The sequence below is a fragment of the Bos indicus genome, chromosome 10 (genome assembly GCF_029378745.1).
Source record: "Bos indicus isolate NIAB-ARS_2022 breed Sahiwal x Tharparkar chromosome 10, NIAB-ARS_B.indTharparkar_mat_pri_1.0, whole genome shotgun sequence".
Taxonomy (NCBI): Eukaryota; Metazoa; Chordata; class Mammalia; order Artiodactyla; family Bovidae; genus Bos; species Bos indicus.
The window spans coordinates 82,509,544-82,526,166 of NC_091769.1; the positions used below are offsets into that span (position 1 = coordinate 82,509,544).

The 16,623-nt window shown below is 37.8% G+C and overlaps 1 protein-coding gene across 5 annotated transcripts in view; it reads left to right on the plus strand.

Moving 5' to 3' along the window:
• The window catches only part of PCNX1 (pecanex 1), a 184,648-nt gene extending 169,217 nt beyond the window's left edge, over positions 1-15,431 (plus strand). For all 5 annotated transcript variants that reach the window (XM_070797789.1, XM_070797791.1, XM_070797790.1 and 2 more), the window contains 6 exons: positions 4,147-4,377; positions 5,227-5,501; positions 6,765-6,970; positions 9,222-9,664; positions 10,077-10,217; positions 10,396-15,431. In XM_070797789.1, coding sequence (XP_070653890.1) covers positions 4,147-4,377; positions 5,227-5,501; positions 6,765-6,970; positions 9,222-9,664; positions 10,077-10,217; positions 10,396-10,536 — 1,437 coding nt within the window. In that variant the 3' untranslated portion in view covers positions 10,537-15,431. The remainder of the gene's footprint in view (positions 1-4,146; positions 4,378-5,226; positions 5,502-6,764; positions 6,971-9,221; positions 9,665-10,076; positions 10,218-10,395) is intronic.
• The last annotated feature ends 1,192 nt before the right edge of the window (positions 15,432-16,623 follow it).

The following is a 16,623-nucleotide window of genomic DNA, read 5'->3' on the forward strand; positions in this document are numbered from 1 at the left end:
AAATATTTGGGATCAAGGAGAAGAGGGCGGCAGAGGATGAGATGGTTGGATAGCATGACCTGCTCAATAGCCATGAACTTGGGCAAACTCCAGGAGATAGCAAGGGCCAGGGAGGCCTGGTGTGCTGCAGTCCATGGGGTCACAAAGAGTCAGACGCTACTTAGCGACTGAACAACAGCAACAGAATTGTCCATCATCAGACTGGCTTTAGAGTTTCAAGACAAAATTCAGTGTATTTTAAAGAAAAAGATAATGATTTCATATTAAAATGTTTTTAAAACTTAACAGTTTCTCAGAAGGTATTGTGTTTCTGCTACGTATGAAATACTCTTTTATGTAGCATAATTATCTAACAGCTCCTGACAGACGTCTTTAACTCTAAACATCATGACAGGTATTTTATCTCCATCTGGCAGAGAGGAAACTGAGGCACAGACTCTCTGTATTTTCTCATCCCTGTCTCTCCCTACAAGTGCTCTTGCCTGGTGCTTCCAATCCATTTCCTTACATGTGTTTTTAGCCTGTGACAATGGTTCTCTACCTTATAATCAGGCCCAATGCAGTTGAGTACAACACACTGTCATTATTAGCCATGACTGACAGCAACAATGACAGATTGGGAAGGGATAAGGAGGTGGACATGGGAACCCGGGGCCGTAGAGTGCTGAGGGAGGGGAGAAGATGAGAACACAGGTGCAACCTGGAGAAGTTCTGTGATCCACACACACCTTGGAGAAGAGTGAGATTGACCTGTGAAGAAACAAGCAACAGCCATTCACCCAGCATTACTTTGACCAGACAGGGGGTTGCTGGTGAGAGACTCTGAGGCCAGGATAAGATAGATGTGTAGATTAGTACTGTTCATCTCCAAAGTTCATTTGTACTCATGAAAATCCACAAAAGGCTTCTATGTTAAAGTGTTAGTACATATGTATACTACTTGGCATGTGACCCAGCAAGTCCATTCCCACATATTTACCCAAGAGAATGAAAGTGTATGTCCACCCAAAGACTTACACACATGTGCTTAGCAGTTCTAGTCCCAAGAGCCCAAAGCTGCAGATAACTCCAGTGTTCATCAACAGATAGAATATTACTTAGCAGTAAATGTAAATGATCTACTGTTAGATGCCACAGGAAGAATGAATGTCAAATATTATACAGAATAAGGGAAGCCAGACGTAAAAAGAGTGCATATTGTATTATTTTATTTAGGTAAAATTTAAAACAGGCCAAACTAATCTGTAGTGACAGAAAGCAGATCAGTGGTTGCTTGGGATGTAGGGATTGAATGCCAGAGGGCAGGAAGGAACTTTGAAATGACAGAAATAGTCTATATTTAGATTGTAGCAGTGGTTAACACGGGCTTACACATTTGTCAAAGTGCGTCTGACTGTACTATTAAAATGGGTGCAATTTATTATGTGTAAATTATACCTCAACTGATTGTTTTTTAAAAAGATTCTGTTTCCGGAGAGCTAAATACATAAAATTTCTGTTAACCTTTGTTTCAGACACAGTCTCTGATAGGGTGCTTTTCAATTTTTAATTCTGCAATCTGTTTTATGTTTTTACTTTAGAAATTAAAACTGTTACGTGTGTAGTATTTAATTTTACAATGTTCTGTAATGTATCAGTGTTCTCATCCACATAATCACCCACAGCCCAGAAATTTATTTTACTCACAGTTTTGTAGCTGAAGATTAGCCAAAACTCAGAGAAATTAAGTAAATCACCCTTTTCATGTGTTCTCTCTCGTCCTCTAATCATTTTGTAAAACAGCTTACTTCCTTATTTTTTTTTTTTCCACTAGTCTCTTTAAGGGAGTTTACATGGTTGTTAGAGCTAAAATATACCAATTAAAGTCTAGCTTGGTTTACAAGAGATATATAATGAAAATGTTAACAACCTGTGATCTCCTTGAGGCCAGTGATAGCGTCTTAGTAATCTTTATATCCTCATTGCTTAGTACTTGGCAGCCAGTGAATGTTACATGAGTTGCATTGTTTTCAACAAATAGTATTTCCTGTGTATCTCCTCATAACTTTTCAAGTGTATTTCTAAAATGCTTCTGAAAACCTTTCCTAGAATTGGAAACATTATCTCTTTTTTTATTTATTTGAAAACTAATGGAAAACAATGGAAAGTAAACATCTCCCAAGAGTAAGCGTCTTCTGTCATCCTGTACCATCATACAATACTCCAAGAAGCAGTCACTGCCAATAATTGGATGCCTATCTTTTCTGCTTTCCCCAAGTTCATTCAGACATTTTCAACTATATTTATACATATTTTCCTTTTTAAAAATGTAATCGTGCTGTGTAAATTGATCTGGGTCAAGCTCTTTTCCCAGTTAATATAATGTGGACACCTTTCTAAGTCAGCGCCTGTAGAGGCATTTCACTTTTTTTTTAATGACTCTGTAGTTTTCCAGAGTGTAATTTTTACTCTGTTTATTCAGCTCTTTCTCTATTCATGAACATTCTGCTTGTTTCAAATATTTATCAGTAAAACACTGTTGAATGATATACATAGAAGTTTACATATTCATTCAACCATTTTAAGCCCAATGAAAATAAATACTTGGACAGGATTGAACATTCTGCACTTTTGGCATGCCTAATGATTTCAGACTTTGTGTCCATTTTACTGAGAATGTGTTTATTGCTTGTCTCTGCACTTTTATTTTCTATTCAAATAATTGTACAAATACTACTAATCCAAGGATGTCATTTCTTCCCTAAGTGAACATCTTGCTGAAAGAGAGCATCTTATGTCAGAATGAAAAAATACTCAAAAAGCGTATTCAAGCTCTGGCACTACCATCATATACTAATTTTCTAAACCTCGTTGTTCAGCCGTTAAGTCATGTCAGACTCTTTGTGACCCCATGGACTGCAGGCTTCTCTGTCCTTCACTGTTCCTGGAGTTTGCTCAAACTCATGTCCATTGAGTCAGTTATGTCATCCAACCATCTCATCCTCCATCGCCCCCTTCTCCACCTACCCTCAATCTTTCCCAGCTTAAGCCTCTTTGAGCTTCAGTTTCCAAATTTGTAAAATGCTGGCATTATCTGCTCAACCTACTTGACAAGATTGTTTTAAGATCTTTAGGTGAGATCGTGTGTTGGAGAACTTTGTACACTATGTACCCACATGTACATGAAGACTTCCATTATCCTCATGTTGGTGACCCTCCCGACCTGGAGGTGCATCCTTGGGGATATCGCCTTCTTGCTCTCACTGTCTCACCTCCCGATAGCCCACACTCCAGTCAGCTGGCCTGAGCACAAATGAGTTACTTTACCTGGGTGTAAAAATGTATCAGCCTCTTAACTATAAATATGAAGGCAGCTAATATGGTATTTTTGTTTCCTTAAAAACATACCATTTCAGAAATTCCAAATTGTGTTATGATTATTGGGGTTTATATCCTGTATCCCCTGTTAATTTGGGGGTTTCTGAATGGGAAGTGTTAATACATTTCATATACTCCATTGTTTCATCCAGACTATCTGCCACACAGTCTTGCATGTGGTAGATATTAAATAACAACCTGCCAAGTAAATGAGTAGTTGCTAAGATCAAGAAGACCTAGCTTCTCTAGGACTTAGGACCCTTAATTTGTGCTCAGAGCTCATAGTTTTGAGCCTTATCTTAACTAGATGAGAGGCAGGATAAAAATTGTATATTGTTATCATCCTAGAGATGAGACTTTAAGTGAAAAGCACCTAGTTAAAAAGAAACATAGTTTCGAGACCTTTTATGTAGCTTTAAAGGTGAGATAATCCTTTAACAGGAAAAAAAAAAATGAAGATATGCAAACCAAATTGAATGAGGTTAAACAATATATATAAATTGGAAATAAAAATGGTTTAGCTAATAAAACTTAGAGGACAGGTAGGGTTGAATTGAGGAATTTGCAGAAGTAGTAGAGCAGTAATTAGCTAATTCCTAACCTGGATAAATTTAAGAATCAATCATTGACCTCTGCTAATACAAACACATGCTGGTAATGAAATACATAAGCCAGTTTTTAAGACTTATAATTTAGTAACTAATTTAGTTTTACAGAGGCTTTCATTGTCTTGGAAGTCATTCTCTAATTTTCCTAGAAATACAGGTCTATCTTTATCTCTGTATATAGGACCATTTCACTTCTCCAGATGAATATGATGACCCCACTGTGCTCTACGAAGCCATTGTATCCCACGAGAAGAACCTCGTCATCGCCCACGAAGGGGACCCTGCGTGGCGGAGTGCAGTGCTCGCCAACTCGCCCTCCCTGCTCGCTCTGCGGCACGTCATGGACGATGGCACTAACGAGTACAAGATCATCATGCTCAACAGACGCTACCTGAGCTTCAGGGTCATTAAAGTAAGGTTTGGAGGCACTTGTCTGCCTCTGAAAACAGTGAAACTTAGAGAACCTTATCCAGACTTAAAAAGTCATGAAATTCTTTCACAGAAAACAGAAACATACAACCGCACTACATTGAGTTTATTGTTGATGAGCACTTAATAATTTATTTTGTCAGTAATGTACTCTGTCTTCTGAAGTCTTCTCATGTGCCGGAAAGCCTTAAAGCCTTTCTTCATTTCTGTTTTGGCAGTCTCTTGCCTGTTATATGTACTGTTTGGGCAGCATCTCTTCTGAAAATGTCAGCCCTATATTGCTAATATGATTGATTTCTAGGTTGCAAAATAATACTATAATTTGTACTTGATGGTGATTAGTAGCTCACTGTAAATGGTTCGCTCTGACCTGTTTTTTGGTTGGTTTGTTTTGTTGTTTTTTTAAACGTCTCAGAAATGTTTTACTTGTTTCTTCATTGAATAAACCCACCCCCCCCCCGCCCCGCCATGAAATCACAAATATCCTTTCAACTCTAAATACTTGTTACCTCTCATTTCTGTCAGAAATACCTGTTATCTCAGTTACAGCATTCAGTGCTTCACCAATTTAGAAAACTAAATAGACTACATTTTACTTGGTATTTTTACAAGACAGCAAAGGGAAGAGCTCTGTATGTGCTTATTATTTAACAACCTAATTACGGTGGGAAATGGTTAACTCCCATTCAGATGTGACCTACTTATATTTGTTTCCTGCTTTTCACAGCTGGTTATTGTAATGTCTTTCATATCCCTCCCACTGCTGCTCTTCTATTTATATAAATTTTATTCTTAGTCCCTTAACCTACTTCCTGTGTGTTCTGATTCTCAGGTGAATAAGGAGTGTGTCCGAGGCCTTTGGGCAGGGCAGCAGCAGGAGCTTGTTTTCCTGCGAAACCGTAATCCAGAGAGAGGTAGCATCCAGAATGCCAAGCAAGCCCTGAGAAACATGATAAACTCATCCTGTGATCAGCCTATTGGCTACCCGATCTTTGTCTCACCCCTGACAACTTCTTACTCTGACAGCCATGAGCAGCTTAAAGAAATTCTTGGGGGACCCATCAGCTTGGGAAATATCAGAAACTTCATCGTGTCAACCTGGCACAGGTGAGCCGTGGGGCTGCCTTTTCCAGCAGTGGTGTGTCCTGACCCGCCTAATCTATGCCCTGTGCATTAGTGTCACCTGGAAAGCTTTAGGAAAAATACAGCTGGCATGGTACAATAACAGCTTGTTACAGCTGAGCTTTAGGAAGTAGAATCTGAGCATGTGTATCTTTAAACTCTTATTAGATAAATCTAATGCACAACTCTGGTCAGGAGCCACTGCTCTAGCATTTAATAGAATCTTGAATAATGCCCTCTCTTTAATTTTTTTAAACTCTGTTGCAGCATATTGTTGCTATTAGAATGTGTGGGTCAACAAACAGGGCAAACTAGAGAAAAAGCAAAGAAACTTGGGCAAGTTGATTTCATTCTTTTTGAGTTCCGTTTGAGCAGTAGGGGGAGCACGCTATCCATGTTGAAGCTCCTCCTCGTGCAATGCAGAGATAACTGCTGCCATTTGAACAAGTAGCACTCAAGTCTCAAATCTATAATGTTGTCAAGTATGCACATGAATTATTTCCTCTGCCTTTTGTCTAGTAAATTATGATGGGTGGTAAAGAAAAATTGCAGATCAAGGGTTGTTCAGATCTTTAAGTATCAGAACTTAAAAATGGGATTAGAGCAATTAACTCTAAAACAGGTGCTTTAAAATTCTTCCAGCATTAAAGTAAAATTTCACCATTTTAACATCAACCCCTATTCAAACAGGAGAAAGAACACAAACCAGGATAGTGTTCAAAGAAGTTTTGTCTTAAAAAATAGGTGTTGTGTTGAAATTGCCTTGTTTGCTCAGGACTGAGTGGTTTAATGGGGTGCAGGATTTTCAGTGCCAAACTGAAACAGTTTAAACTTTACACTTTAAAAAAGAAGAAGAAAAATTATTACAGCAGCTCTCTTCAGTTTGCTACAGCATAAATTAGATTTAATTTAAATCAATTATGTTTTCGTGGGTTGTATACAGTGGCAAGAATTCTATTTCCAGCTGAGATCTTAATGGAACAAATTGTTAGGTGCAGTTCTTCATTATGGTGTAGGAAAGGTGACAGAGTATATAAAACTGGTCAGTTAAGAATGGAGTCAGTGAATTTAAGAGGGCAATATGAAAACATAAAAGAGTTTTTTGCTTCCTGATGTTGATTGCTCCATGAAGACTTTCAGAGGTGAACATCAGTAGCATTAAATGTTTAGAATGGCTAGAAAAAGGAAGAAATACGTATCTTGAAGTGATCTCGGGATAGTGCCTCCTACCCTGGTATTTGTTCCTAGGTTAAGGAAAGGTTGTGGAGCCGGATGTAACAGCGGTGGCAATATCGAAGATTCTGATACTGGAGGTGGACCCTCCAGCACCAGTAACAGTGCGACAACTGCCAACGATCCCCACAGCAGTGCATCCCAAGGAAGCACTGGAAACCCAGGCCAGGCACCCGGAGCAGGACTTCATCCGCCTGTCACATCCTACCCTCCAACCCTAGGTAATCTGAACCAAAATTATGTGTGGGATGTCAGTCCCTCAGCTGTGGGGTTTAGGTGGTATGTGTGTATAAAGAGGATGACACATTTCCTACTCGGAAATATGTAAACAGAATGTTTTGTTTGATTCCCAGTGGGCCATTATCCTACCTGTCTATATTAATCATTTTATGTATATAAATACATAATACTTAAAAATAGCCTTTCTTTGGAAGTACCATTTTTAAAGGCTAATCATATATAACTAATATAATTTATGTAACTTCTCTCCTATTGAACAATGATTTGATTTCTTCTGAGTATTATAACTTTGTATATAAATCTTTATATTATAATCTCTTATTCTTTTCTTGGGCTGAAAACTTGAAAAATGAAATCAAATCAAAGTTTATGAAGATATTTAAGACTCATAATATAAAATGCCAAAATTCTTTCTAGACTTCCTTTTTTAAACCAGTTGGTACTCTGACCAGTCATACATAGGAATGTCCAGCTTTAAGTATCATTGTTCCCAGCTCTGCTCCCTGCTCTCTCGGAGAGACAGGAGAAGGGGGGTGGTCTTTAGCTCCATTGTTTTAATTTGCTTTGCTGTAATACTTGTGGTTGGAAACTTTTGAGTTTATAATCTCTTCTTTCTGAAGTCACATTAAGTCTCTTGCCCTTTTTTCTATTTGGTTATTTTTTTCTTATTTAAGATTTTTTAAATTATTTTTGTCTGCGCTAGATCTTCGTTGCTCCATGTGAGCTTTCTCTAGTCGTGGCAAGTGGTAGCTGCTCTCCAGGTGCAGTGCACCAGCTTTGCGTTGCTGTGGCTTCTCTTGTTGCAGAGCAGAGCTCTAGGGTGTGTGGGCTCCATAGTTGTGACTCGGGGCTTAGTTGTTCCAGGGCATGTGTGATCTTCCTTGACCAGGGATCAAACCCTTGTCCCCTGCACTGGTAGGAGGATTCTTAAGCACTGGACCACTAGGAAAGTCCGTATCTTTTTCCTGTTTATATTTGTATATTCTGGATTGAGCTTTTTGTCAGTTTTCTGTACCAAAGATAGCTCTTCCCATTCTGTATCTTGGTTCTGTCTCCTCTTCCTGTGAAGAGTGGGCTTGTCTTTTTTTAATGAGAAGTTCTTAATTTTTGTATAGAGCAATTTACTAATCTTTCCCTTTATGATTAACACTTTTTGTATCCTATTTAAGAAAATTTTCCTTATCCCAAAGGAAGGTATTCTTTTACTAATTTGCCTTTTATGTGAGAGCCATAATCCCACCTGGTATGCAAGCCAGATTACATCCATTCCCAGATGGCTGGTTGGTTATCAGCACTGTCCTTTTCCCCACTGTTGAACATGGATCAGATTAAATTTTAAACCATTTACTTCAATTTAAAGAAAGGTAACAGCACTGAAATTGTTGAGACTCTAAATAGGTGTGTGATCAACATTTTGTTTGTTCTTCTTTACCTTCTGAGTGAAAACCTAGAACCGCCAGTGTGCTACTTTAAATGTACCTTCTACTCTTAACATTGATTAGCTCTTTTTAATTTTCAGATAAAAAGCACATGTAATTATTTTTCAGTATAATTAACACTAATTTTCTAATAATCTTCACATCACTCTTCACAAATCTGAAGAATTCTGTCAAGCCATTAGAAAAAAGGACACAGAAGAACCTGCTATTCAGTATCATCGGTCATATTCAGTAGTGATCCCTGATACACGTGCGTACTGCAGTGATACCTCTCTGCTCTTCTGTGGGTAGTATAACTTGTCACTGCAGTAGATGGAAAGGGCATTAATACTCGACTTTGAGAAATAGTAGTTATGGAGCTTACCACATAATAGATCCTTAATAAATATTTCTCACTGTCTCATTTCCATGAACTATTTCATCTCTGATGTATTAAAGAAGTACTCGTGTTATTCTGAAATATTTGAGTGAAAGAAATTTTAGGATTTATCTCAACCCTAAATCCCGCTATTTCCTGTAGATTACCTAATTGTGTTTTTCATATGGCCCAGAATTTGGATTTTAAAAAGCTTCAGCAAATGAAAATTATACGAACCACATGAGAAAAAAGATCTCAGATATTTATTTCTTTTCGATAACTTTAAAATTTTCAGGTATAAATGTTAAATTCAGTAAATTGATCAGCTAATTTATGGTGAGAGGCTTAAGGGAGAAAGTCCTAGAAACTACAAAAGAAGCAACCGTGCTTGCATCAGTCCACTCAGAATGAGCGCTGCCGTCTCTCCCTCCCCAGGCACCAGCCACAGCTCTCAGTCCGTGCAGTCCGGCCTGGTCCGGCAGTCCCCCGCCCGGGCCTCCGTAGCCAGCCAGTCCTCTTACTGCTACAGCAGCCGACACTCATCTCTCCGGATGTCCACCACGGGATTTGTGCCTTGTCGGCGCTCCTCCACCAGCCAGATATCGCTTCGCAACTTGCCGTCATCCATCCAGTCCCGCCTCTCTATGGTGAACCAGATGGAACCCTCCAGTCAGAGTGGCCCAGCCTGTGTGCCGCACGGCTTGCCTTCCTCCAGCAGCTCCAGCCAAAGCATCCCCGCCTGCAAGCATCACACCCTCGTGGGCTTTCTCGGGACAGACGGCGGCCAGAGCTGTGCCGCTGACGTGCAGCCCGGCAGCACCTCAAGCCCTGCCAATAACTCCCATGCCAAAAAGGGGGAGGTGATTTACAGAGTCCAAGTGAGTAAGCCCAGCGTTCTTCTTCCACTGTTTCTCCTTCCTGGTTTTGATTTCTTGTGTTTTGAGTGAAGGACTCCTGTGAAAACACACCTTATACTACTTAGTCTGAAGGAAGAACATTTGTGAATGTTGCAAAAAAAGTTTCTGCCAATGTAAAAACTGAAAGCAAGCAGTTTTTCACTGGTGATATTTGTTCCCTCTTCAGCCATGGTTATGTGGCCATGGCAGTAAGGTCTCCCGGGAGGCTAAAAGGAACTCACATGGCTGTTTAGGGTGTTTTTTATTACATTATCGGCAGTGGAGAATGTGGACAAAAAGAGTACTGTGAAAGAAATTTTGTTTGGAACTATGTAATTATTCATCTTCAAGGAAATAATGAATTGGAAATGATTCATATTTATTTACAATGTAGATTGTGGATCCTGGTCAAATTCTGGATGGGATCAACCTGTCAAAAAGGAAAGAGCTGCAGTGGCCTGATGAGGGTATTCGGTTAAAAGCTGGGAGGAACAGCTGGAAGGACTGGAGTCCTCAGGAGGGCATGGAAGGCCATGTAAGTTCTTCTGAAGCTGGTGCCCTGACTTTTTGTAGCCTGTATGCATGTTTTTAGCTGGTTTATGTACTTATGCTTAGTTATCAAACTGAATTACTGCCTCTAATTGTAAGGGTAGAGTCTGTGAGTGTATTCAAGGTCTCTGCCACTAACTGCTTGTTTTGCTCTAAATCATCAGGTGATTCACCGATGGGTGCCTTGCAGCAGAGATCCAGGTACTAGATCCCACATCGACAAAACAGTACTTCTGGTCCAGATTGAAGATAAATATGTGACTGTCATTGAAACTGGGGTACTAGAACTTGGGGCTGAAGTGTGAGCCAGTGTTTTATAACTTCATTTCTTTTCCCTCAAAATTCCAAGATATTGGGGGAAAAAAAAAAAAGAGGAGAGAGCAGAAGATGCCTGCAGTTATCACTTTGATCCTGGAGGAGAGACTTGAACATAGAGTGGGCTAGGTTAAGCACCTCTCCTTCGCCCTGACTCCCATCACTGTCTCCATCCCCAAATAAAGCTGAAATATTTTTTTAAGTTAGCTGCTGAGAAAACATTTTGCATGAAGGATAAAGTTCTGTTAAAATACATCCTTAAAAGTTTTTTCCTATGCATTGCCTATGCTTTAAATCAACAAATTCTTGATTTCTAAACTACAATCTCATATTTTTCTAATTTCTTTGCCAAAAATAATTGCCATGTTTTGTCATAAAACATGAAATCCATTTACCTTGATTTTTAAAAACAAGTGTAGAAACCTTCAGTTTGACACATAGCAGTATAAAAGTTTAATGTACAGTGAAAGAGACTATGAACAGACATAGATTTATCTTATTCCTTGAGCGCTAAAAACTTTAATGAAAAAAACTGCACTAATTTTTTACAATGCACTAAAGTCTGAGATTTCTCAGAACATTTATTTATATATAAAAATAAAATAACATTATTTAAATTGCCTTTGGGATAAACCCCATCCCTTTCCTGATAAACATACGTAGCAGGAACAGTGCTGCTCACTCTTCTTTAGTAGTCTGTACTTCATGCCAGTCCACCAGTTGTTTCCTTTCAAGTGAATACTCCATCTCAAGATACACGTGGCTTCATCGCTGGTGTTTCCCAAAGCCAGTAGTCAGTGACTTGGTCCTGTGAACACTCCTGCCAGCTTCCGTGTCCACACTTCAGATGGGCTCCAGCACCAGGAGCACCCCGGCCGCCCTGCTTCTCCCACCTGAGCAAGTTCTGCTGGGGTCAGTTCTGGGAAGAAAAATGCTTTTGCTTTTCAAAGAAGAAGATGAAACGTCCAGGAATTTAAAGAAAGGATTGATTGCCTTTTAAGGGTTCTTAGCTCTTAAAGTCATTCACATGCAGTTCAGTCAGTCAAGTAAAGTTTTTTCAAACAGTTATCCAAATGGTGCCGTTCTTATCGTTATATCCCCCTTTAATAACTTTGCCTTTTCTTTTCCTCCTCTCCTTGTTCTGTGACTTGAATTTTATTTCCAGTGATTTATAGTGTATAGCTGTAATTTGGAATATTTATATCTGTGATGAAATTGACTTAACTCATATGTTGTCTCATAACTTAAATTTTATTGTTTTTTTTTTTAATGTATGTATTCAGGGAAATATATAACTCAAATTTACAGTTGGTCTGGGTGGGAACTGCAGTTTAGATTTCAACATATGGCACTTTTTAAATCCTTCAGAAATTTTTTCACATTTTGTGTGACACTCCAAAGAAGACTGTACATGTGAGCATTTAGGAGCAGCCATCTTCCTGCCCCCGTGAATGAAAAGTAAAAAGAAGCAGGTGAAGTTAATTTCAGTCATACATTTTATTTAATCTGTTATATCCAGAGTATTCCAACTTCAGCATTGGAACTGGCCATATTTCAGGTACTTGCTGGCCACGTGTGCTTAGTGGCTACTCTGTTGAGCAGTGTGGGTTTGAAGTTATCTTTCTGAGACGGAAGGAGATCTTGGTAGTTCTAGTGTAGATCTTGCAGTACAGTATGACACTTCAGTAGAAGGAATGAAAACTAAGAAAGTAAACAGCTAATATGTACCATCTGATTGCATTTTCACTCCAAAACCTTTTTTTTTTCCTTTTTCCAGTTTAAAATTTTTGTGGTTATTCAGGAGCCAGTGTGCCTCGTGTTGATGTTTCCAGACTTCACACACTGCAAAACTTATTGTTGAAAAACTTTTCGTCAAATAATTTATTAAACCTTTATACAAAGGTACCCTGTTTCTCAAAACAAATTGAATTTTGTTATCTTTAAGTACTTGTATTAATTAGGAATCCTAAAAGGAGCCCTGTTCTTATTTTTTAAGTCTAAAACTTATAGTCTTTTTAAAATCATAATACTTTTCTAATAATTGCATTTGGGGAAGTATTAATAATTTAAGGAAGGATTCATGTCTGAATACTTTGACCTAAACTATAATAGAGAAATATACACACTTTCAGTAATTAAATTGATTATACATGTCTTATTTAACCCTGTCCCATGCGCCCTTAGAGGGTAGTGAGCTATTCATTTAGATTTCCTGCACAGCGTTTTTCATTAGTATCGACATCTGAGACTCCAGTACACACTCATTGGCATCTTTAGTTCACAGTTGCCAAAACTTTGAGAGTTCCTTAATTTGAAAGTAAAGATATGTAATTAAAACACTTACAACCTTTTTCATTGTTTTAAATAGTTTTATTGATAGCTTTCTGAGTTTTTTTCTTGTTTGATTTTTATTTAGAGTTCTGGAGTAAGTTATCAATGGTTAGCTTTTTTTTTTTTTGATTACTCTTATTTAGTGGTAAAAATCATTTTATAACTCAAGTTTTTGGTTAATCTTCCAGTTTATAACTTGGTGTAAGCCCTCTTTTTACACCATTTTTCAATACTTGATAAAATTTTATATGTTGACTTTTTTCTAAAGAACTATAATTTTTCCAGAAGTCTAGATTAATATGTTGATATTTAAGCGGTCTGAGAGTGTAGGTGGTGAGGCTCTATATTTTTAAGATGATAAGAGATTAATTACCTTTCAGGAAATTAGTGAATAGACTTCATCAGTGTTTTGCCTTCTTTGAGTTTCCATTACTGGGAGATTAACTTCCATTATATTTGAAGTATTTTTCTTAATATTTCAAGTATATCTGAGATACTTCCACTAATCCTTGAAATAGAATTAGTCAGACAAGATTTCTCTCTTGAGCAAAATATGGAAAATTACTCTGTGTACCAGATGTCAGGCAGTGAAAATATAAGCTTTAACGTCAGCTCATTAAAAAGATGTATTTTTCTTCCTGGGTTGGTTTACTTTTCCATCTCATATCAAAATATAAAAAACCAGCCTCACATTTAAGCAAGGGTAGCTTAGCCTTAATGAATTCTGCTTTGCCTCTGAGCAGCAGCCCTGGGCCCCTGCTTAGGAATTCTTCATGTGGTCGATCGCTGCACTGAGTCATGTTCATCCAGAGCTGAGCCTTTTAAACTTATGATTTGCCCCAAGGCTAAAATTACCATTTTATCTTAGTTAACTCGCAAAAATCTTTCTTCGTAAATATATGACTTGAGAAAAAGATAGCAATAGTGTTGCATGAGAATTATTTGAATTTGTTTACTAGCTACAAAATTATAAGTTGCTGCCCACAATGTGAATTACTTTTGTGTTTATTTTCATCACTTTTTCATGAATATGGACAAAACCTCACCCCCTTTTTTTTTTTAAATTTCTCAGTATTCCTTCTTGTTCTTTTCTGTAGTACATTATAATCACATAAAATTACTTTGCTTGGACACAGACCCAGTCAATTTTTGACTTTTGTTAGCATACCTTGTTCAGATGAGGTGTAAAACATCCGTTGTTGTTCTAGAGGTTTTTCCTTTAATTCCAAAATAAATGAAGAGAACAGTGTCGTTGAAGAAGATGATAGTTGGAACCCATAACTTTGAATTTTGTTTTGGTCCACGTGGAAGTTGAGTTTTATTAATCTGGAAAAAGAGGAAAATTAGACATGATGTATTTGTGCAGCATAAACATTAATATTATGTTGGATATGTATAGTTTTTTTTAATAAGGTATTAAAAAACTAGCCTCTCTTTTCTTCACTTCTCTTATTTAAAAAAAAAAAAAATCTGGTTGATATATACCTAGGCTTTTTCTTTTATTTAGGTGAGAACTGTGATTGGAAAGAAGTTCATTATTATACAAGTAGATCTGATAGGTATGTGAGTTGAAGTATTAATTTTGCTTGAAACAGAGGTGTATTTTCTGCTTTGAATCACCTCACCCAAGTCATCTTGTCAAGAATCACGTGTGATAAGAATTTGTCTCTGTTGCCTATCAGCCACGTGTTCTTTCTGAATTAGAGAAAATAAGTTCTATTTGTGAGCTGAACTTCCTTATGTACTGTTTTATGGAAGCAGCATAACATTCTTTGGGGCACCAGAGCTGATTGTCCTCACAAGGTTACATGACCGCTCTGTTGTAAGACACACCTATTATATAGAGTTATACCTTTTTTTCCTGTGCCTCAGCTCTGTACCTGAGAATTTATGATTCAGTGGAGCAGGAAGAAAGGTCACCTAAGATTGTGATAAGGATGAATTCCTGCAGGTTATTTGCACAGAATGGGACGATACCTTGAAATTTAAAGCAGAGAAGTAGTGGAAAACTGAGATGGCTGCTCCAGATGACTCTTGGGTTTAGTGTAATTGTAGTATAACAAGATTTTTTATATATGAAGCTTGATTCTACAACCAAAATAATAGAAATGGGAAAATCGTGTCTGCTTATGCTTTTTTTTTTAAAGCTTACTATAATTTAACTAAAAATAAATTGTAAAAAATGATTACCTTAACATTATACAAGTCTGGCAATGAGCTCTGCATGAGGAAATGGAAGGAAGAATATGAAAATGATTCCAGGAAAGTAGGTGGGAGGAAGGAGAATGGGTTTCCCTTTTCTGATCATGGGCTCTGGAAGTATTCATTGCCTCTACCAGCATTCAGTATAAACCAGAGATATGTACTTCTGTATGTCTGTGAGCGTGTGTGTGCGTGTGTGTCTGAGTGTTATTCTGAACAGCTTGTAAATACTGTAGTTGTTTAAAATGGAAACTAAAAGCTGAAGTTGTTTTTTCTTTGCAAATATATTGCATCAAAGATACAGTATTGACAGTGGATAAAACACTGAGGAAATAAATTTTTTTTCATTTTGCCTTCTGTCCATTTTTGTCAAATTAAGAAAATTAAGAGTTTACTGTATTGAGCTCTGCCTAGCATATTTTTAAAACATGTACTTGGTTCTGAAGATAATCATTTTAAACAGATGCTTAGGCTTGCTAACGTGGGATTCAGCCTATAATAGAAATTATCTATTTCACAGTACAAGGATATCTTTTCACACTTGGCAGAAAGGTTGTAGTTTACATTTTATGAATGTATCTGAATGTGTCTTGTTAATGATATTAGAGGGAACGTGTAGGATGAGGGATGAAGATGTGTGCATATGCACTGTGCTAAATGAGATTACAGTGCAGAAGATGGCCATGCAGATCATGGTCGTCAGAGTCTGTCAAACGCTACGTAAGGGTGTGTACTAGTTTTATGTGTGATACTTAAAGAACGTGCAAGCTGACTTACAATGATAATAGATAGACTCTTGAACGAGTCACTCACTAAGCCTTTAGTGAGTCTCTTTAAGTAACAGCCCAAACTGGCAGGGTGCAGGTGATGTCCTTTGGCATCAGAGCCCCAAACAGTTTGCTCTCTTTCTGCCCAGGATCACAGTGACTCACCTGGAGATGTAATGGTAGGTAGTCTTAGGACGGTATTTTTATCTAATGACAGGAAGCATGCTAGTTAAATGAAACACATCTTCAAAGAAAGGAATTTTCTGTGTGTGTAATCTACATTAATCTTAGACCCAGAGTTTCAAAGGGGGGTTGACCTGAGATCTGGGTCCCCTACACCTCTTCATTGTTAACCTCTTAAAGTACAGCTTACTTAGGGTTTTGTTGGGGTTTTTTTTCCTCTCCTAAATAATTCAAATATGTTTTGCTGGCCTGTAGCCAATGAATCTCACCATGTAGACGCATTTTCCTCTGGAGAAGGAAAAAAGCACCTTGTGAAATAGGGACATGACCAAACCATGGCTTTTAGGGTATTCACTCAGCACTTACTATGCAAAACATTTGTTTGATTCCCCTCTTCTCCCATTCATATGTGTTTATTAAAACTAAATATTCTTGAACTTCATACTTTAAAAAATGTAATTTTTTCTACAAGAGAATCCCTAGGTTACTCTGTAATTTTCTTAGGACATCTATTAATAGCAAGTGGCTGACTATTTAGGGGGGCTCCGAAATCACTGCACATGGTGACTGCAGCCATGAACTTAAAAGACGCTT